The 21906-nt window shown below is 41.4% G+C and overlaps 1 protein-coding gene across 1 annotated transcript in view; it reads left to right on the top strand.

The window, feature by feature from the left end:
• Positions 1-4978: 4978 nt before the first annotated feature.
• Positions 4979-21906, top strand: part of RBM20 (RNA binding motif protein 20) — a 97847-nt gene continuing 80919 nt past the window's right edge. Inside the window, exon 1 of the mRNA XM_054276976.1 lies at positions 4979-5112. Within this exon, the coding sequence (XP_054132951.1) occupies positions 4979-5112 (134 nt within the window). The remainder of the gene's footprint in view (positions 5113-21906) is intronic.

Raw genomic sequence — 21906 nt, 5'->3', positions numbered from 1 at the left:
TAATGACATAAGCCAGTATTCTGGGATCAGAGAGTGTGTATACCTCCTAGGTATGATCAGTTGCACATTCCAATATTTTCTAAATTTATAATATGCGAATTGAGGATTATATTTTCACTGGCTCAAGATGCTGAGGGAATACACAGCTTCTCACAGTACCTGCAAAAGACATCATTAGTTTATTCCACATTGTTCTGCATCAGGCTTAAATATCTGCAATGTTTGCCTGTCATTAGCTGGCTGTCCCAGCACATTTGAAAGTCTCAGCTATCCATGATTGAGTATCTGATAGCTTATCTCCAAAGGTTATCCTTTAGCATCTTGATCTGCTTGACTCTTGAAAGCGCCTGATCTGTACACTGCAGCAGTCAGTCCAGCTCCTGAGTTTTGGTTTTCACCTTTCAGAAGTCTGGGACCAGGTTGTATCTCTTGGTGAATCATTCGTAAGCTTCATTTTCTGGTTATTCATGGGTTGATTATTTTGCTCATAACCTAATGTGTTTAATCAAATTCTTCAGGTGATTCTGTTCTCCTACAAAAACATCTGCTCTGTAATAACCTAATTCTAAAGGACTAGATCTCCCTTGTATTTTCCTTTCAAACTATTAGGAAACTTTCTGCTTTCAAAATTTTTGAAAGAAATTTTGTTTGTTTGCTTATAAAGCAACTTGCAGGCTTGAGCTAAATTTTACCTGATCCTTTATAAATGTAGCCTGGTTTCTGAATAGCACCATTTCAATGGCATGCAGTCATGAGCAGCAGAGCCCACACAGGTGCAGGAAAATGCAAAGCCAGAGTAACTGCAAAAGAACCTACCAGTTGTGGCCACCTGTTGCCATTCACATCCAGTGAAAAGAAAATCACTGAAAAGAAAAAAATCAAAAGTGGTGCTGACTGAAATATTTTTCAGGAGAAGCTGCTAGAAGTAAATAGAGACTTACCCAGAAGGCGAATTTCACATACCCAGGCACTGGAAATTTCTGCTTCAGTCTTCAGCTTCTCTATCCAAACAATGACCGGAGAGAACAAGAAAACAGGTACAGCAAGCTCCAGAAACAGGGTTCAGGGTAACCTGGGAAAACCTGATGCATTGATTACCATAAATTGACTGGACTGAAGTGTTTTTCATTTTTTTAACCTGAATTTTCCCTCGTTAGTTTTGGTAGTTCAGTAAGAGAGTGCTTTTCTACCTCTCTGCACAGTCCGTTAAGGAGTACGATGCCATTCTTCCTAGATGAAGTCTTTTATTCCTGCAACTGGATACTTATGTTACTTCAGTCCTATTTCAGAGATGACATCTCATTCCACATGAAATCATGTTTGTATTTTAATGACTATTGCTGCTGCAGAACTGTCACAACACTATCTAGATCACACTTTATAAATATGAATTGAAGTACTTGTGCCCAGTAGTAACAGTAAAAACCAGAGTTTATTCTCCATTGAGTCTGGGTCCCTTACCCACTTTGGGAATAAACCATGTTAGACACACAGTGGTGCCTAAACTGCTGCTGCTCATTGCAGTTTATGTGAGCAGGACATTTACACCAGGGCACAACATGCACAGCTGGGCCAGCCCTGGCCCTGAGGTACTCACGTTATCTAGGTTTTCCATCTTTCTCTTTTTTCCAACCGCTTCTTTTCCCTGATAATGAAGAGTTGATTATATATTAATTTTCAGAAGATTAAAATTAAGGCAAATAATTCTCCAAGGATTAAATTTCAGGTCACAGAATAACACATTTAGGCATGAACCAATGAAAGGCCTTAGTCAGACTAATAGGCAGATTGACATCTTTTATTCTTAGACGTGTTTCCTTGCTACTGTGCAACTCTACGGTTAAATAAGCTCTTAAAGCAATGAAATCATTGCTGTTTTTGTTGTTTGATGCTGAACTATTTGGGGATGCAGTATCTGTGTGTGCCTGGCTCCATCACTGTCCTACTTTTTGATCCCTTTCTTTTTCTCTGAGTTCTGCCTGTGCCTTTCTTGATCTGCTCCTAAAAATGGAATATTCTGGGTGTGAGTTCATTTACACCAGAGAGCTGCATCTGATTTATCCTCATGCAGTTAGATCAGGATTTCAGTTTTAGCATGCAGACTGCTACAACTGGAAACTCCAAAAAGGCATTGTAAGAGGTGGGGATTGTATAATTGTATTGGTAGATGCAGTAAACATATTAATCTCAGCTGAAATTATTAGCCAGGAGTGTTTTTTGCATGAGTTCTCATTAATACCCTGGCATAGATACTTAAAAAAAAAATCAGCAGTACAAAGTCAGCAACAGGAAAGTCAGTGTTTTGCCAATATTTTTAACAAAATCTCTATTAGCTCACTGTTACACAAACACAGAATGTGTCTCTAGCCAAGTGGAAAAAACCTAGAGTTCTGATTTCTCCATGTGCATAACTATGTTCCATATTAGGAGAACAGGAACTTGTATAGCTGTTAGCACTTGTTCAGTTCTACTGCCAAACCCAGACCCTAAAAGTGTGAGTTTTGGACCAGCCACTGTTGTTTCTTTCTTATGGCAGTGCTCCAGAAATACTGTAAGGCTTGGCCAGAAAACTGCTTATATTGATTTCCTGAATAAGAGAGTCCATGAACATGGGTCAGTCTGTGCCTGCTCACACCCACCCACTTATTTCTGTGTAGGACAACCTCAGTGAGCCTTTACTACTGCCTTATGGTAAGGCAGGGACCAGATGGTGGTGAGGGGGTCAGTGCTTTTGTCACACCAGATCATGCCAAGCCAAAACATGGGGATATGACAGAAAAAGAAAAAGAAAACAAATAAAAAAACAAACCCACAAACAAACAAAAACCAACACCAAAAAACAAAAACAAAAACATTGACAAGAAGCAAACATAGGGATGAGAACTGTTAAAATAAATGGAGAAAATCTTTGCAGAGTTTTAGGACCCCGTGCTGAGACTGATTGCTGAGTTGTACAGTGGATGTATTAAGTGCAGAAATAGTAGTGCCTAGTAAAACACACTTGATCCATTATTACAAGTGATGTAATATGTCTGTGTGAAGTAACACGTTCTTGTGACTATCCACCTCCTAATCCAGGGCCATGCATTAGTGTCATAGCTGTGCTCCTGTTGCCCTCTGAGCCATGAGTCACCATCTTTCACTTCCTCAAATAATTACAGGCAGCAGTTGGCTGTTGCTTGGTCTCAAGGGCTTTCACTGCTGCTCAGGAAATTCACACAAAGCCACTTTTCTGTGGATGATCAGTGGACACCTGGATCTGCTCGGCAGAGATGGTCCTATGTGTTAAACATTTTTTTCCCATGAGTTGCCTCACCTGTCTGCGAGACCTTACCTTTCCTTTGTTGGAAGATCAGGCATCTTGTAGCTGCACTGTGCTGACAACCCCTTGGCCCTCACTGAACCAGAAAACACATAATTTGCAAATTTTTTTCCTTGTGGGAAAGGATGTGAAGCTCCATTTTTTGTATTTCTTAGAATATAGTGTAAGTCAATGTGTCTAAACAAGTACTGATGGCTATTCATTTTTAGAAGGTGCATTTGGTGTTACATTACCATTAAGTAGCTGTGCAACTGCAGTCTGGCCCAGTTCTCCACTGCCCTGCACCTGGTTGGTGCTCTCCATCTGCAAAGTGTAAAGTACGTGATTAATGCAACTAACTTTAAATTTTCCAGTCACTGGAGGTGGCATTTTGTTCCCATTTAGAAGGCTACATAGTTGTAAATGACTGTGCCAGGTGCAGGAGAGGAGAACCTGACCCCTTCAAAATTTGTCTTCCTGAATTAGGATTAATTTTTCAAAGAAGCCAGGATGTTTCTGCTTTCCTCGGGGTGTGTGTGTGTGCGTGCGTGCTGGGGGGAGGGTGTGTGGCAAGCAGAGGTAGTGCAGGAGCAAGTACTGAAATGGTCTTTGACTTGTCCCTCTCTAATACGCAGGGAGCGTATTAATACAAATACAAAGGGAGCAAGAGCTGGAAGAAACACTCTCAGTGTTACTTGTTTAATGCAAGAGTGCAATTTCTGCTCCATCAGTCACCTGAAATTTCCTCCCAAAACGTGTGCAGGTAAAACTTTTTTTGTCACATTGTATCATCAGGCAGCAATTCCACTCCTTAGTCCTGTGCTATTACAGTAGCAGGTAAAGCCTTTCTGAGTAGGTCCTGATGGCGCTAAGGAATGTGTTTGGAAGCAGAGAGCCCAGGATCGACATCTTTTATTAAAAGCCCATCATGGTTGGGCCCAGACGGGGAGAAGGGTCTGCTGTAGAGATTACTTGCTACTAGAGAAGGTTTATTAATTGACTCTCTTCTCCCGTTTTGTATCAGCCGAGCCTATATCTGATAAATGACTGATTACATTTCTTCAGAGGTGCTACCAGCGAAAAATTAGAACAGTACACACGCTTTCCCCCACGCCCTTGGCATTTAATGATCGTTAATTATTGCCGGAGGGTGAAGGGGCTGGTACCGCTCACTCTTTGCTGTACAGCCCGTCCTTTGCCAAGCGCGGCCCCCGGGACCATCCCGGGCAGGGCCAGGTGCGTCCGAGCCAGCCTGCCCCGAACAGGTGCGCCCGATCCACCCTGTCCCGGCTGGGACACAGGGCAGAGCCGCGGGGCGTGGGTCCCTCCCGTCGGGCAGGTGCGGGCGGAGGAGGGAGGGAACGGGCCCGGCGCCCAGGTGGGGCCGGGCCGGGGGCTCCGCCCGCCCCTCCCTCCGGCCCCGCCAGCGCCTCTGGGGCTCCGCGCAGCACCGGCCGCCCCTGCCGGTGGCCGCAGCCCTCCGGCAGGGCGGGCTCAGTCGCAGGGGGTTGCCTGTCCCGCCGTCGCCAGCCCGGCGGGGGGGCGCGGGGGGAGCGCGGTTGTCTCCAGGGCCGGTCCTCTGCCCCCTCCCTCCCTTCTCTCTGCCACCCTCCCTCCCGCCGCCGCGGCCGAGGGCTGCGCGGCCACCCGCGCCTCCCGCCGCAGGGGCCGCCCCGTATGGTCCCCGCCGCTGCCATGAGCCAGGCCCCGGCTCCCCGCGGCGCTGACCCGCCGGAGAGCGATGCCCGCAGCGGGGCCCCCAGCCGAGGGATGCCGCCGCCGCCGCCCAGCCTGCCCCAGCTCCTCCACAAGTAAGAGCCGCCCCGCGTTCCGCCGCGCCGGGAGGGCGGGCGGGCAGGCGCGGGTCGTTCTCCCTCCCCGGTGGCGGTGCCCCCCTTCCCTCCCCCCGCGGCCAGACTGACAGCCGGGCGGGCGGAGGGTCGGCCCGGCACCGGCCCTGGCCCTGGCCGTGGCCGAGCGGTGCCCCGCGGGGCTGAGCCTCGCTTCGCCGTGCGTGTGGCGGCGGGCCCGTCCCCGCTGTTAGGGGCACGGACTCCCCTAAAGACCGGCAGTGGCCTCGCTGCCCTCAGAAGTTTTCTGCCCGAAAAGCCGCTCGTGTCGGTTTGCCGAGGGTTCGCCCCGGCACCGCGTCTTCCGTGCCCGGGAGCTGGGCCGGGGAAGTTTCCGTGGCTTGCCCCGCGGCGGTGTGTGCCGCCTGCCCGGCCGCCGTTCCGCTGCTGCCGTCCCCCCGGCAGGCCTGGAGCGAGGGGCTCCTGGGGTGCCAGAAGCGATCGCATCTCTGCGAAAGTGTCCCGGGGAAAGTAACCTGTGCGGGTTTGGAAGTGTTGTTAATGAGTGCAGTGATGCGAGTGGTATTTTGCTGTTTTGTTTTCCACCCAGAAACAGGGGAGAAAGCACTTCTGCTACACAGATGCAGTGGTGCCCGTGATACTTATCTGGCTAAATGAGAAACTTGAGGACGAACCGAATGCTCTGTAGCTAATAGGTGAAGCATGAGTAAGGCCTAAGCTGATGATCTGTGCTGATTCAAGGTGGTTAGGTGCACTGTATCTGATTTTTCCCCAAGTCGTAACGTGTTAGAAGAGGTAAGGGCTTTTAATCTGCTAACAAATACCCGGCTATGGAGCTGTTAGAATTGCCTTCTATTACTTTAAGATTTGAGTTGACGAGCCGGACACTGGGTGCTGCGCAGTGGTGAAGGTTGAGAACCGCTTTCGATATCAAGTCCCAGACCGCCAAGTGGACAGAGCCCTTGTGCGGCCCTCAAGCAAAGCGCGAGTATGACAAAGCACTGAGGAGCTGCCACGGCCTTGACGCTGGGCTTGAGTCGCTTTCCTGCAACAACTCCTTCAGCAAAGGCGCTGGCTTAGGCATCTCCATTATCACCTTCCTAACAAAACCCAACAATGTAATTAACGGAGGAAATGCTTTCAATTCTCTCACATTTGCAAAATACACACACGTACAGATAGACAGAAGTGCAATGTGTTGATGTTACCGCAAATTTAACGTATGAACGTTATTTTGAGTTGGGAAGCACATCAGCTTTTATAAATATGTAAACAACTGGACTTTCAAACATTCTGCAGAATGTGGTCCATAAATTTGATGCTTTATTTTCTTTTAGTCTGTTTGTTTTTAAATCATGGTTTGTAGCTTAATCGTGAAAACATTCAAGGTTCTTGTTACCTACATTTTTATTTCTGATTGGAAATACAGATTTGGAGATTTGCACTGAAATTGAAATACTAATTGTCTCTTCCTAAGTCCACTGGGCTGTTGCTGTGGTACAAGAGATTTATTGTGCACCCACAGAGTAATTTACACTTACTCAAAATCAGTCTTAAATCTTAAACTACAGTCTCTAAAGCTGACCCTCATTTTCTCACAATTACCGAGACTATGTTGCTGCGTATTGCAAGTCAGATAGGTAGATCTGTGGAGAATACTTCACAATTTAATTTCTCGTGTGGTGTGTGTTATGTATAAGGGCATCACATTCTTGCTAGTCATGCTTCCTAGCGGATTATAAGCGGGAAAACTTGAAATGCTTTCCTTTTGACCCTACCTTTAATGGAAAGATTTGAGAGAGATGCAGTCTTCTGAGTGTTCTTTGTCATGTTAATGTGACGTAGGGTGGCAAACACGGAACATCTCCATCTAAGGTCCTGCAACTCGATCTTAGAGTTTTGTAACCATTGTGGTGTAATTTGGTGTGTGCCTGTTTACCTGATTAATAAATGCACTGAATTGGAAATGCAGGCAAATTGTACTTTGTTTTTATGATAATAACTTGGTATTTTATAAACTGAATGTACAATCTAAACTGAATGTACAATTCAATTGAAAGGGAGATGTTAGGGCATGTCCAGAATTGCTCTTCCAAGTTTATTTCTGATACACTAGTACAGGTATTATGTCTGGTAAAATACAATGGAATGAAAGCGGTGATTCTTCTACAAAATGAAGTGATGGTTTCATTACAGGAAAGAAAACAATGATCTTGTTTTCTGAGCATTTTGTTTTTCTTGACTTTTTTCAACAATTGCAATCTTTTTGCTTTCCAAGATGCAGTAAACAGAATGCTAATTCAGAGCCAAGTAGATAAGAATATTCTGTGGTGTTTAACAAAACACCTCCCTGTTTGAAATCTTTCATTATAATATCATATAAAATATGCATTTTTCATTATCACATTTAAACTTTAAAAGCTCTCTGGATTCCTTCTTTCTTCCCCTTTAGTAGTTTTGTTATGAAGGTTTACAGTTAGGTGAAGAGCAACGTAACTTTAAAAAATGGCTTCCTACATGGGCAGCTGATGAAGATTCATTGTGAGTGCTGAGCTTTGAACAAGGATTAAAATTTAGTGAAACTGGGCATCTGAAATGTCTTAGCAGCTACACTGGCTGAACTCATGCAACACAGGTAGCATGCACTGTATTCTTTAAATGCTCCTCTGCTTTAAAATTTATAATGTAATTTTACTACAAAAGTATTACTGAACCTCTAGTTTGAAATTCTCTGCTGGTAGTATTCAACTACAATAAAATATAAATTGAAATATACTCTTTACATGTTGTATTTTTTCCCCGAATGACTACGTCAGTTGCGTTGATAGTAAAAGTCCAATGATAAGATTTACAGAGTTAAAGTATTCTATGTATGCAGGTTGTTTGTGATGTTTGATGGGTAAATACTTCTTATTTTCCAAAACTAAAAGCCTTATTGCAGTCAAAGCCCTCAAGCTGTAGAGCTGAGAATGAGAAACTGCTGGGAAAAGGAAACCTGAATTTACATGCTTCAGAGGATGACTTATAAAAACATACCCTTCTGTATGAGATAAAGCAGAAGACTGAGAAGAAGAACATTGTAATGGTGTTGGCCAGTGTTCATAACTGGTTTCTGCTGCTGCTGTGTGGAAGGAGTGGAAATGCAGGGTAGGGTCTGTAGTGCCAGCAAGTGAAACACGTATTGGATGTCTCTGCAAAGACCAATGTGTGTTTGGAACTGTTTGTTGTCTTGGGGCTTTTTCCCCCTCTCTCGGTAAGTCTGCTCTTATGAGAAAATTGATATGGTTTGAAAGTTTCGTTTATAATGTGCAGTTGCACTGCAAAATGTAAGTTTTAGATGACAGGTCAGTGTGTGACAAATTTTAGTACCTGCTGTTAGATTGGCTGGAATGACTAAGCAGCATGAGAGAGTGGAGAGTCCTATTAATAATTCCAGGTGTGTGATTTATTGCAGTTTGACAGAGCAACTAGCTGGAAACAACTGAGAGAGAGGACTGAGTGGTGACTGTGGGTTAACTAGAGAGATATTGCATGAAGAGTGCTTTCTATGAGAGTTCTTGCTGAAAACATTTGTCACGAGTAAACTCTGTTATTACAGGAGACCTCATTGTATTGAAATCCAACTCTTTGTATGCTTTTGGTTCTAATGATTTGTCATGGGTCATATCTGTCCAGTGGAAATAGAGCAGTTTTTAACTCCCTGTGTTGATATGTTTGGTTTACAAATTGAATAAAAGGCACCTTAAAACAATGGGGGGAAATGCAAAATTAATATTTTATTCCTGGAGGGTTGTGCCCTGGAGATTTTGAGCTCCTCTGGAAGGAAGATGGAATTTCCAACATCTGCGCCCAAGTTGTCATCAGTTTGTGCCAGTTCTGGGGGCAGAGAGGAGGCAGCAGGCTGGTGCTGGTGCTTTGAATCCTTTATTTCTCTACAGCAGCAAGGAGAAAACTTGTTGAGAAAAATTATCTCCAGTTTATTCTTTTTTAACTCTAGTCCACTATGTTAAACATGTGGGGTTTTTATTTGCATCATTGTCTGTTTGTTTTGTGTAGTGTGGGATTTTCTTTTTCCTTTTCCTTTCTTTTTTTTTTCCCTCTCTGACTCAAAGTCTCTCAGGAGAGATAAAATATGAAATGTACTCCCATTATATACATTAGTCATGGCAAATAGTTTGGCATATATGGCAAAGGCTAAGCTGATACTTAACAAGGAGAAACACTGGTTTTACTGTTTCTCTTCTTACTGTTACTGATACAGGCTTTCCATATTTATTTGCCTTTTAAAGTACATCTCCAAAATCTCAGTTTCTTCTCTACCTGATAGGGCTCTGAAAACTCACAGAGTTTGTATTGAAACAAATCTAACAGCCCTGACTGGAGATGAAAACAAAACAGAGGGGGCTGTAGTTGTCTTAGCTGAGCAGCTTTACCAAAACAAGGGACAGGAGCTGTAAAAGCAGCATGGTGTGGGACTGGCCAGGGAATGTGGGAAGCAAACCCACATTGTTAAGCTCCTCCTTGTGTTTGCCATTTATTGTCTCTGTATATTATGAAACAGGCAGTGGGGGAAAATGCAGTTTTTCTGTAATTGTCCGGCTTCTTGCTGTGTAATTATTGAGACTCTTCTTACACCTCACCTGAGATTAGAATCAGGACTTCAGTGCTGAATGTGTGTAACAAATGTGTGTGTGTGTAAATGGAGGGGACAGGGACAAATGGAGGGTGCTTCACTTTTAAGTTTAGTTGTTTCCAAAATCAGCATCAGTGATTATAATTATCTTCAAGTCATGTAATTAAGATTTCTTTTTTATTTATTTCTTTAAAAATTTATTTTCTTTTTTTGATGAAAAACAATGACCCCTTCTTTATATCAGCTGTGACACAAAGGTTTAAGATTACTTAATCTTAATCATATGGAGGTTCTTTCTTTTAAACAAAAATGATTGAAACTGTGGAGTTTGGGACTTGGGTTTGTTCTGTCTGGTTGATTTTTTTTCTTTAATCTCTGATTTAGAACCCAACAGCTTACTGGCAGAAAGGCAAAATAAAAAGACTGAAGAGAGAGCACAGAGGTACTAAAGCAGAAAGGAGTCAGAACAAAAGAATTTAGCAGGAATGTGTTGCATGCAAACATTTCCCAGTAATCTCACTTTTATTATCAGTTATCAATCAATTCTTAGTTGCCCAGAAATGTCAAATTTTAGTGGAGAGAGACATAACAGCAGTGATGCCACCTTTAGTGAAAACTTTATTAATGCACAATTTTTAAGAAGAAATATACTAAGTGACTATTGGAATATAACACATGACAATGGAGTCCTCTTTAGTAAAACTCAGTTGCCTGGATGTTGCTTTTTACTGGAAATTTAATATACTGTTCCCATCAAAGGGAAGGCTGGAAAATATGTTCCTTTAGTTTTCCTCTTAATTCACCACTTGTCCTTTCAGAGCTGTGTGCACCTAACAGTAAGAGTTGTGTGTGACCTGCTGAGCAACTGCTATTGCTGTGGTGCTAAAATCTTCCTGATCTCATTTGGAGGAAAGTAAAATGGAGATGGGAAAAACCTCAGTAACCATTTCTGATCCTTTCTGGTGGCTATCAAAATGGGAGGAACTAGATCTTCAAAGATACTTTTTTACTTCATAGAGATTGTAGAAATTTATTTAGGAAGGAAAAATGGATTATTTACATGAAATAATAATGTCAATCACTTTAAAATGCTCCTTCAAATAGAATCTGCTTTCTCAGAAGAGTAAGTTGTCTTGCTTTTTCTTTTATTTAGATGAATTAATTTCATATGATTTGCAGCTAGACACTTTATCAAACTGACTTTATTCCTGCCTTTTTTCCTCCTCTTTGTCCTTTGTAACATTTTATAGTTGATTTAAGGATGTAATCGCTCTGTTAGCCTCTGCCCCTCTCTATGTCCAGCTGCTTTCCCTTTGTCACGCTAATGACCCATCACAGTGGAGCTGTCACTTGACACAGAGGGGGAAACCAGAAAACGTCTCCCTTTGGGCTTTAGAAACGTTTAATATCTGTTCTGTTCTGTCAGCTCAAGCCTAGCCCGTTTTACAAATGCCTCTTGCCTATTTAGAAGAAATGTGGAATGAAAGCATTGGGTATTCTGTTGCAGGAAGGGGGCAAAGGCTTGTTTTCTTAAAGGATCAGTAGGTACGAGTGCACAAGAGTTACTTTGCATTAGGATAACTGCATTTCTAGAGGGTGTGTTTCTGCAAACTTGTGAAATGTGAGTTTAACTGATTTTGAATATGCAGCTTGTGGTACAATTGTCTTGTGCATCTAAGGAATTACAAGGAGGATGCATTTGTTGTTAGTTTTCTCCATGTCTGTGTTGGGAGATGAGCTGAACAGGCAACTCCCTGTTCAGTTGCCTGTTCAGGACCAGGGTGGAGTTGCATGAATGATGTTGCATGAATGATGCAGTTCAGATTTGTTCTTTACCATCTCGGTTGTTTAAGGATGTGCAGCTGTCCCACCAGCCTCTGCAGAGTGCTCCAAAGATGTCGTGAGCGTTGCTGACTCTGGGGGTGACAGCAATCTGTAGCTATGCTTGCTGTGAGGAGCAGTCTATCTCCTGCATGATTTTAAAGCCTGTGTTATGTGAAATCTTAATGACAATCACTCCTTGGGGAGAGATTCCACTTCTGGATTACTTCTTCTGAAGAAAAGACCGGGACAGGATAAGGAAGTCTTTAACTTGTGTTCCCTTGAGTAATATCTTCTGCTGGCCAGGATGAACAGAGAAAATGTCATTTTGGGCAGCTGATGAGCAAGCTCCCTGACAGCTTTCTGATCACCTGATCCCTTCTCTGACTTACCAGCTTTTGATGTAACAAAAACATCTGGTGTTATCTAGTCTTAACTTTCCTCAGCTTACCATGAAACCTGTGATTTTCTGTAGATCAGGATGCAGAGTTTTAGAATTCAAGCAATGTCAAATGTCTTGAATTTGGTAGAGTCAAAAGCTACAGTTTTCTTTGTCATGCCTTTGCTTTTTTCCTGGACGCGCAGACACATGTGAGTTGATGGTGTCTATGAGTTAGGGACACTTGGGAAATGTGCAGGAGTTGCAGTGCATTTTTACTTATATTTTAATATTTGTGTTAGGAAACAGGCTTTAAGTACCTCTCCAACAAGTGGCTTGATGGCTGGCATTGGCTTTACTGAGATAACAAATACTGTCTGTTTCTGCAGGAACAAATCTTATTTCTGTCTCTGCTGATTAACATGTTTTCCCCTCTAAGAGAAGATGCACCAAGTAGTTTTATTAGGTTGATGACACATGCAGTTTCTTACACTGACCAGCTTTTACTCTTCTATTTTTGGCCTCATTTTTAAGAAAATATTTTAATGTCTTTCTCACCCTTCTTTCTCACAATAGAGTGAGAGCAGATTAACTTCTGGTACAGAGTAGGTTGCTCCAGTCCCTGCAGGGCTGGGCACAGCTATGGGTATTTGCATGGTTTGCAGTTTGGATGCTGTTCTCGTGATTGTCAGAGGTTTCCTCTGCTCCTCCACATAAAATTCTGTCTGAGATTATGCACAATTCAGTCTAAGGATGACATTTGGAGAAAAGATGACTGTCATCTCCTGAAACCATAGAGAGAGATATTAGTGAACTAGGATGAGATTTTTTTTTCAGCTCTAGGCTCCTCTTATCTTTCAAAGTCTTCTATTAACACGTCTTAACATTCACACCCTTGCTATCCATGTGCTCTGCACCATCCATTTGTGTTCCTCTCATGGCACATTCTTTTAAGGTCACCTACAATTTTCCACCGTCCTGCCAACTCACAACCAAACACTGGCCTCTTTTCTTTATTTATTGCTTCATTCAAGGTCACTGTTGTGTTGTGTAGCAACACCTTCTCATGGTGCAGACAGGGCTGACCCTTTTGTTGGCATCTTCTGTTGTCTCTCAGATGAACCAGGAGGTCTGCCTCAGGTTACTCTGCCATGCATTACACTCAGCAAAATGTCATTGTTGTATCTAGAGGTGGACATGTTTGTGAGAACTACAGAATAGCAACTGATGGTTATATAGGTACCTCTTTGGTTGGCATGGGCAAACAGGTTCATAGGTAACATGTTGTAATAAAATAATCAAAGTTCTGTGGTACTTGAATTCAAGTCAACTCACTTTCTGCACTTGAATGTACCTCCTCTTTCCCAGCTTCTGGCAGATAAAAAATTGCTAATTAAATACTCCAGATTTGACAATGAAATTTAAATTAATCCCATGTCATGTATCTTTGTTAGATCAGACTTCTACAAGGCTTGGGATCATTTCTGTTCAACCTAGTAATCTGCATTGCAGATTACTAAAAGATTGAATTCCCTTCAAAAAAAAAAAAGGAGTTAAGTTGAAATTTGCAAGGGCTAGAAGTGACTTTGTGATTTTGTGTAGATGGTTAAAGTATACATGTGCAGAGTAAAGCAATATGTCTTTATATTATAAATATATAACATATATATATTACTATATACAAAATAGTATAACAATGTTATAAATTGCATAAATAATGTTAGGTGGCCAAACGTTTGCTTGTCAGTGGTAAATAGGACTTGAATTCCTCTTTGGATATAGTGTATATGCTATGATCTTCTAAAGCCTTATTCATGCACATGAGGATTATTTATGTGTGTAAGGCTTTAAAGGATCAGATGCTATCATCTAAATCTGCAAGGCTTCACGACTCTTTAGTGTTTGTTTCTTGGGGTAATTGCTGACAGAAGAAACCTAATGTAGTAGAAGCCAAAGTAAATATCAGAAAGTTTGAAGCATTAAAACTTCCATTTTTAAAGAGTATGGATCTGTGCAGGGAGGAGTAGGGGTCCATGCTCCTTTGTGGTGCTTAGTAGCATATTAGAGGTCTGACATGTTTTCAAACCAGTACTCTGGAGTGTTGAAGCCTCACCAGCTGCAGGGATTTGCAGAGTTGGAGGTGGAGAGGGGTCTACAAAGAGCCCATCAGCTCCTCTGCACAGAGCTGCCCTTACAGGGGGCCATCACTGCTGTCTTCTCATTTGTGCTGAGCATTTGGGAGAAATAGGGCATGGTCTTATGTCTCTCGTCTAAGCTGGCTACTTGCTTTGCTTTCTGTGTAGGTTCTCAGGATTTTTTGTTTGTTATTTTTGCTGCCCTTTTAAAATGGAATAACATGCAAATAGCAGATACAATTTCAGAGAAGCTTTTGTAAATGTTATACCCCCGTCCATATGGCAAGAACATAAAATACCAGCAAATAATATTATTTTCTGGATCGCTGGCAAAATTTATGGAGGGAATCTGCTCTTAAACTGCAAGACAGCAGTTTGCAGTCTTTTCTGTACAACATACTGTCTCTTACTGTGTATTTTGGCAGCACTTGTAATCTTCTCCTGCTCTGTAAAAATATAAGACCCTTTTATACGAAGATGCAAACATTCAGAAGGGAGCCTCTGCATGCTTGTCTTATTGGTCTGCTTAGTATGATAGATTTTTCTCGTACCCTTCTCTGAAACATTAAAATCTACTGTTTTGCTTTTGACAAACTGTGTTATGTAGAAGTTGGTAGCAGTGTTCAAAGCCAAGGACTTGATTGGCAAGTTTTAGCTGTGAGTAAATTTTCACAGCTGATCCATAAATCCCCAGCAGACCATTAGGAGCTTCAGAGCGGCTCTGGCAAACTCCCTTACAATAATTGTAGTTTTAAGTTTGTTATATTTAGTTTTCTCACCTCTTAGCTGGATGCCAGGGGGACCTCACTAGAAGTAAACCAGCTCTGTATTTACTTTTTTTCTCTAAGCTAGCAGTTTGCACAAATAGCACAGTGTGGGAGGAGGGCTTGCTGGTTGGCTCTTGGTGGACAAAACAGAGACTGACCAAGAGTGTGACTTGTGACAGATGGACCCCAGATTTGGGGTTAGACATTTTAGTAATTCGAGGAGACTTAAATACATAATTTTTAGCCCTCCACCTGCAGCCCCTGTTCTTAAGAAACAACAGAACCATCAAGGGAGCAGGAAAAAATGCATCTTCAAGCTTGAACATGACAGAGTTGTATATAACTGTGTGACACAGAGAGGCAGCTCTTAATTTAAGTTCCCTGAGGTAATTGTACTTATTTATCTGTAGTGAAGCTGGCAGAGTGACCAGCTTTTAGGAGTCAGCACTGCTCTAAGAACCGAACTGCATGGGTGGCAGCGGTGGGGGCAGCAGGCGTTGATGGTGGGAATGTTGCTGGATCACCTGGAAGCCTGGCTTGGAGAACACATCCCCCTCACATGCAGGAAAGCCAGTGCTGTAGGGACTGCATTGCATCTTCAGTAAGTCCTGGAGCATGCTTCTTATATAGTACTGCCTGACAGCCTAATAAAGCCAGAGAGGTTCCTGTTATTCCCCTGCATTTAGATCCTGCTGGGCAGACTCCGAAGCAAACTCAGACTTGAGTGCTTGTTTGAGCAAGCAATGAATATTTTGTATGTTTCCTTCTGAAATCGGAACTGCTTTGCCAAAAATGTACTTGCCCCTTGATGGAGTCAGGTGTATTACCTTGCTGAAGAGGGCTGTGTAGAAGGAAGGTGTGTCTGCATGGTAAACTATTTCAAAGGGTATTTTTCCTTTTTCAGGAGATAGAAAAATAAATTGAATGTTTCTGTCTTCTGCCTCAGAAAACCAACCTCTCATACCTAGAATCCTTGAAGGATTTGTTTATACAGGAGGGTGAAAGTGAAGCATTATCTGAATGATTTAGGAAAGGAAATAATGAAGAATTGGTCTTTGAATTTTCAGGTTTTTTTTTTTTAAATTTAGAGCAAGAAAAGCAGAAATCTCATTTATATTAAAAACTCTTTCAGACAAATGCCTTCATGTTACAATTTTAATTTAGGAGGATCAGAAGCTTTGTTGATTAAGGTCTTGTTAGGATAACGATAGAGTAAGTAACTATAAATAGTGATGCAGTGAGTGATGATCTCTTCCTACAAACTTTGTGTTGAACTTAAGCAGGAGAAAGGAAAAATATCAGCCAACAACCTTCTTGCAAGGGAGCATCTCTAAAAGAGAGGGGTCTACAGTAAAACAAAAAGACTTGGTCATCTCTTCAGTGTTTAGTTTCAAGTGCTTTAACTTCATTTGATGCAAGAAGTCAAGTGGAAGTTGTCATTCCAATGGTGGGGATAGAGTGCTCTTGGTGCCTGGGCCTGTTTTGGTATCTGACACTTAAACTAGAAATGCTAGGAGTGATAAGAGTAAATGAGCTCATTTCATGTGTACAAATAAAATGCAGAGCATGTTTCTGCTGGGAGAAAAGACAGTGACCTTCATCTGAACAGCATAATGGAAAAAAGTTTTCAGAATTGTATGGAATTTCTAACATCAATTTGGATTGGGTTTGGTGGGATTGTGGGGAAAAACCACATTGTGGTAATTAAAAATTCAAAACTGTGTTAAGATTAAAACCAAAAGGTATTGGTTATATGGATGTAAACAAACTATACATCTTCCTAGGCTCAGCTGCCTAAGTGTTGTGCTCTGCTTTATTTCCTCAAGAGCTAAATGGATGGGAAGCAGGTCACTAAAAGGGATGGCATGGTTCTTCTGTGCTTTTGGGGACACCGTTCATTTAGACAGTGCACTAAAGATCACAATGGCAGGGCATCCTCACCTAGGAAGTGCTGACCAGCAAGTTGTTAATGCAAATTTCAACTGACTTGCATTTCACTTCCCTGGCAAATAAAGTTTGCAAATGTTTGCTCACAGAAGGACCTGGAATGAATCAATGATCACTCTTAATGCATGTGAAATTTTACAGGTAGAGCCTCAGATGAATCTGTAAATAAATGCCAAATGTAAGAGGGAGAATCTTTCTGATTGTTGCTCTAAAATACAAGCAAGGGAATGTAACTGTGGAAGAGGATGGGAGACTTAGCAGGCTTGTTTTCACTGCAGGATTAACTCAGACTCCTGCCTAGGTTTTAAGCATTGTCATCTATCAAGAAAATTAGTCTTAGGTAAAAATGTGCTTTTGTGACACTTGAGGATTTGGGGGAGAATCTGACCTTCACTTGCATAGCTGACACTTTGGAAAGAGTATGCCAGAAAAATAATCTACAAGCTGATTAGTCTTCATTTCCACCATTCCCTGAAGGACAGAAAAGTTTTCAATGTGATGCTACTGGCCAAGAAGAATTTCAGTTCTGCCCCGCTGTCAAAATTTGCCAGCTTGAAACAGTGTTGGATGGGCAGGGCTCCCTCAAAATGGGGAACTTTTGCTTGGATTAGGTTAATCAGAGAAGTGTCAGCAAGGTGAAATATATGAGGTATGAGGGGGCCATATCCAGAGCAGAATCTTCCTTTATGTGGGAAAAGTCGGTATACTTCTCCCAGCTTCTTTGGGAGAGCCTAGGCATAGTGCCAACATTAAGTCAAACAACATTTCTTGCCTCCTACACCCACCCACCTTTCTGGTTGGTGTTGACATTTTTTCCCAGCTCTTAATTAAAATGAGAATGAAATTGAGGTGCAAACTCAAATAATTTGCTTTTCCCTCCTCATGATAGAAAATTACAGCTTTAGTAATTGCAGTAGGTGACTGATGGGAAAACAAAGTGTCTACTCCTGCGTGGATGTTATTTACCTGTGAAGTGGCCAGAGCAGTAGGGAGGTTCTCTAATCTCTGTGTTTGTCTTTGAAAGTGAAGTGATTTGAAGAAGCAAACCAGAACTTTTTGCTGGTTGAAAGGGTGCCTAGGCTTATGTACAGACACAACAGGATATTAATAGAACATACTGCATTTCCTTCACATAAAAATACGAAGGGCACTTTGCTGAGAAAAAATCCTGCTGTCCCTTTCTGTCTTTGGGACCAGCTCATCACCCAGCTAAAATTAAAACATGAAGTCAGGCAGTTCTTGCTCTCTATTTTTAAACTGCTTCAGCATATGAATGTGAGTGTGAAATCTTTCTTTAGGCCTCTCTTAACTTAATTACCTACTTATTCAAAATATTCTCTTCTCAAATTGCTGAGCTATAATTATATTAATCTTTTCTGGAGACACACTTTTGCTACTTGATGTTTGTTTAATTAGTTTTATGCTTAATTTGTAGCTTTGTTATTATTTACAGTGATGGAAACCTCATGGTAAGTGTTTAAGATCTATTTTGATATGTTAAAAAATTAGCAAGTAGGTAAGGTTTTTGTGTATCTGCTCCATGTGTTCTTCTGGAAAATATAATGAGAAAGTGCATTTCAAAAAAAAGGTATTAATATTAAATTAAAGGGAATGTCTTTTTATTCTTTCATTTCTTCACATCTTTTGCTTTGTGCGAGGTTATTCTTATTTTATTTTGGTTTTATGTCTTTTCATTTGTTTGTGTGAAAGGGATGATATGATCCCAGAACAGGAGGTGCAGTGGAACTGCTTATATACCATAGATTTGTAGCATTTTTCTGCTGATTTAGATATACTGAATTCTTCTTCCTGCATTTCAGTGAGTTTGAAAAAAATCCATGCAACTTCCTTTCAAAGTGAGCTGCCTTTGCTTGCCTAGAGCTCTGCTGTTTTCCAGAACAGTCAGTCTCAGCCTGCAGAGGGTGTGCTTCCTCCTGCAAACCCTCTGCTCCCAGCTCAGCCAAAACATCCTGTCCATGAACACGGTGTTCAGAACCCAGTGCTGCACCCAGAGGTACCAAGGGAAAGGCTGTCTCTGTTCCCTGTGGCATTTGTCCCTTGACTTCTTTGACTTTCAGCTGTTTGAAGCACAGGCTGTGTGACTTATTCCCAGCTGACCCCTGTCACTGGAAAGGACACTCCTGAGAGAACACAGCGCTTCTTTGCATACTCATGTAACTGCTCTTGATCCTAACCAAAGTGCAAAATGGAAAAAACCTTCTCAGGGTTTTCCTGGTTCATTTGCTTTTGTCGGTGGGGAGTAGCTGTGGTGCCAGAGATTTTGGGAAGAGTTTTCCCTGCAGTTTGCTATGTCTGGCTAAGCAGTGATCAGGCTCCACTGCACGGGGTCCTTTGTGTTCTGTCAGGTAGATGAAGTTGGGTGAGGTGATCGGTTTTAAAAGGCATCACCTTCAACATCCACATACCCCTGCAGCTTGCATATGGGAGTGTATTTGCATCACCTTCAACATCCTAATCCCCCTGCAGCTTGCATATGGGAGTGTATTTGCACTCCTACCCCTGACAGCTGAATGAGTAAATGGCCTGCTACAAACTCTGCAGGGTGGCTGGTACCTGGGCATGGCAGTGTGTGTGATTACATCTGCCCAGGCAAATCCCGTTTTGGGATTCAGCCTGTTCTGACTGCTGGACACCTTCACACATCTTACCAGAAATACCAGAGATTTCATAGATTTGGGTATTGGATGACAGGGCATTTCTATCACTGGTGAGAAACATGTTGCTATTCACAGTGGTTTGTGTCAGTATAGTTAGATAGCCAGACAGTGATGTTAAGTAACACAAACCTGGAGTCACAGTCTTTTGGACACGTCTTCCTGTGCCAGTCTTGGTGCTTGGAACAGTTTGCCCATTAATTTGTTCCAAGCTTCCACCCCCTCCCTGCCCTCTCCAGAAAACCCTTGGCAAACTATCTCTTCAGTAAATCCTCTTGCCTTGGCTGGCTGCTGTCTCTCTGTTCATGTTCTCCTGTACTGCTGCCCATTTTTTACTTCAGATTGATAATTTGTCAGCACAAAGATTTATGTGAGCCTATTACATCCTGTAAAGAAATACACAGACTGTTTATTCTTTGAGAGATGTAAAATTTAGTTTTCAGAGTTCAATGCAGATGTGGTGTTCACCTAGACAATTTAACAAAAATAATGCTAATTACATTAATAGATTGTCTTTTCTCCAACTGAGACTGCAGTCCAATGTTAAAAATGCCAAACTGACCGTATCTGCAGAACTTCTGCTTCTGTCATCTTTGTCTGCATCTTCTGCTGTTGCTTAGCTTAATAAACTGATTAGTTTTGTATGTTTATTTTTGTAAATTAATTAGTGAAACACATGCTTGACAAAAGCATCTTGGCAAAATCAGTGCATTTTAATGGTGTTCACATACTTCTGTGCTTGAAATGAAGCCTGAAAAATTTGTCCTCTGGAATGTTACATTATGTTTTGGCCACTGGAAATGAAGCACCTGACAGCATGAAGCTATCAGGATTTCCAGCCATGGGCAAGCAGCCATTATGTATATGTTGATCCGCAGTAGGAGATCTGGACAGCTTTTGATTTACTAGTGCTCATCTGTTCAATATGAGCTGGTGATCAGGATAGCAATTACCTTCAACATTGATTGAAGAGTACTGAAAAGGAAAGGAGAATTCTATGAATGCAAGTCTAGAAGAATTGCTGATTGTTCTTCTAGATTATCTTAAAAGTGCACTTCTCAAGGTGACAAAAAGAACTATTTTTGTAATAGTTTAAAAATAGCCTGTTTAAAAAGAGCCTGTTTAAAAATATCTTACTAGTTTTATCTTATTTTAAAGCAGACACTTTTGAATTCTCTAATGTCCTTTTCAATAGATGGGGTTAAATAACTGGAGAATTAGAAACTCTATCTGTTTTTTAGCAGCTTGAGCATTTATCTATTTGTTTGAATGCTGCAGAGTTCAGATAAACAGATTTATTAGCTGATTTATACTTTTGTTTTTAAAAAGACAAAAAAAATTCTAACATTTTCTTTATATTTGGGCTTTAAACAGTTGTAATAGTAGACTTAATTTGAAGAATTTGAAACATCCTCCTTTTTATTCCAAAAACGGCACACGAATTGTATTTGTTTAAGTGGGTAATAAAACTAAGGGGCCAGGTCGTAAAGCACTTTTCACTGAAATGAATAAAAATAATGGCAAAATTCCTGTCATGTGATGTGATAATGAAAACAGACTTTTTTGTGTAGCATATCTTGCAGGTAGAATAGAAATCATCTATCTCAATGTTAGTAATAGAAATGCGTGTAATACGTTAACATTTTTATGTGTGTGTGTGTTTTGTAGGGTGTGTATGTTTGTGCACTTACACACAGTTTTATTTTTGTAAGGAGCTCTTGTTTTAGAGATTATGCACAATTTTAGCTATTAATATTACTAACCTTTCCCAATGTATAAATACTCCTGGTCTCTCCCACACAGCTGCTGTGTCATCAAAAAAGGCCTGTGCTCTTTTCACCAGTCAATTGCATAAAATCAGTGTTGGAACAAGGATGTATATGATAAACTACTTTGTCCAAAAGATCTCTTGGTTTCTTACCAAATTTCTGCCTGGGTCAAAGCATGGATATGGTGGAAACTGACTATATTTCTAGGGCACAATTTTAGAAACAAATGGTTTGCTTTTCTCCAGTTGAGATTTCAGATTATTGCATGACCTGTCACATGACCTAACTTTTACAGTAACTTATAGGAAGTACACCTTCTATAGGTTTTACCACATTTGTAATAAATTTGTGACAAGGCTAGCCTGACCTGATTGTTTGAAGAGCTGGAGATCATATAAGAGTTGAGATTGTTGTATCAATGTGGCTTTGTGTGGAGAGTGTGTGTTTATATATATATACATACAGACATAGATATATTTTCTTCAACTGTGGATAATCACTCTGTTGCATATCTCCTTAGGGATACTGAAGTCTTGGAAGTAAAATGGGGATGGCTGCCTGGGAAAGCCAATCCAGAGGTTTCATTTACTGAGCTCTCTGCAGGTTGCCTGTTAAGGGCTTGGCTTTGTCTTACTGGAAAAGATATCTTAAGGAGCATGGTGGGATTT

This window comes from Melozone crissalis, unplaced genomic scaffold, assembly GCF_028551555.1.
Source record: "Melozone crissalis strain CALT ecotype California unplaced genomic scaffold, PUWL_Pcris_2 ptg000019l_1, whole genome shotgun sequence".
Taxonomy (NCBI): Eukaryota; Metazoa; Chordata; class Aves; order Passeriformes; family Passerellidae; genus Melozone; species Melozone crissalis.
This window is presented reverse-complemented; position numbering and strand designations above follow the sequence as displayed.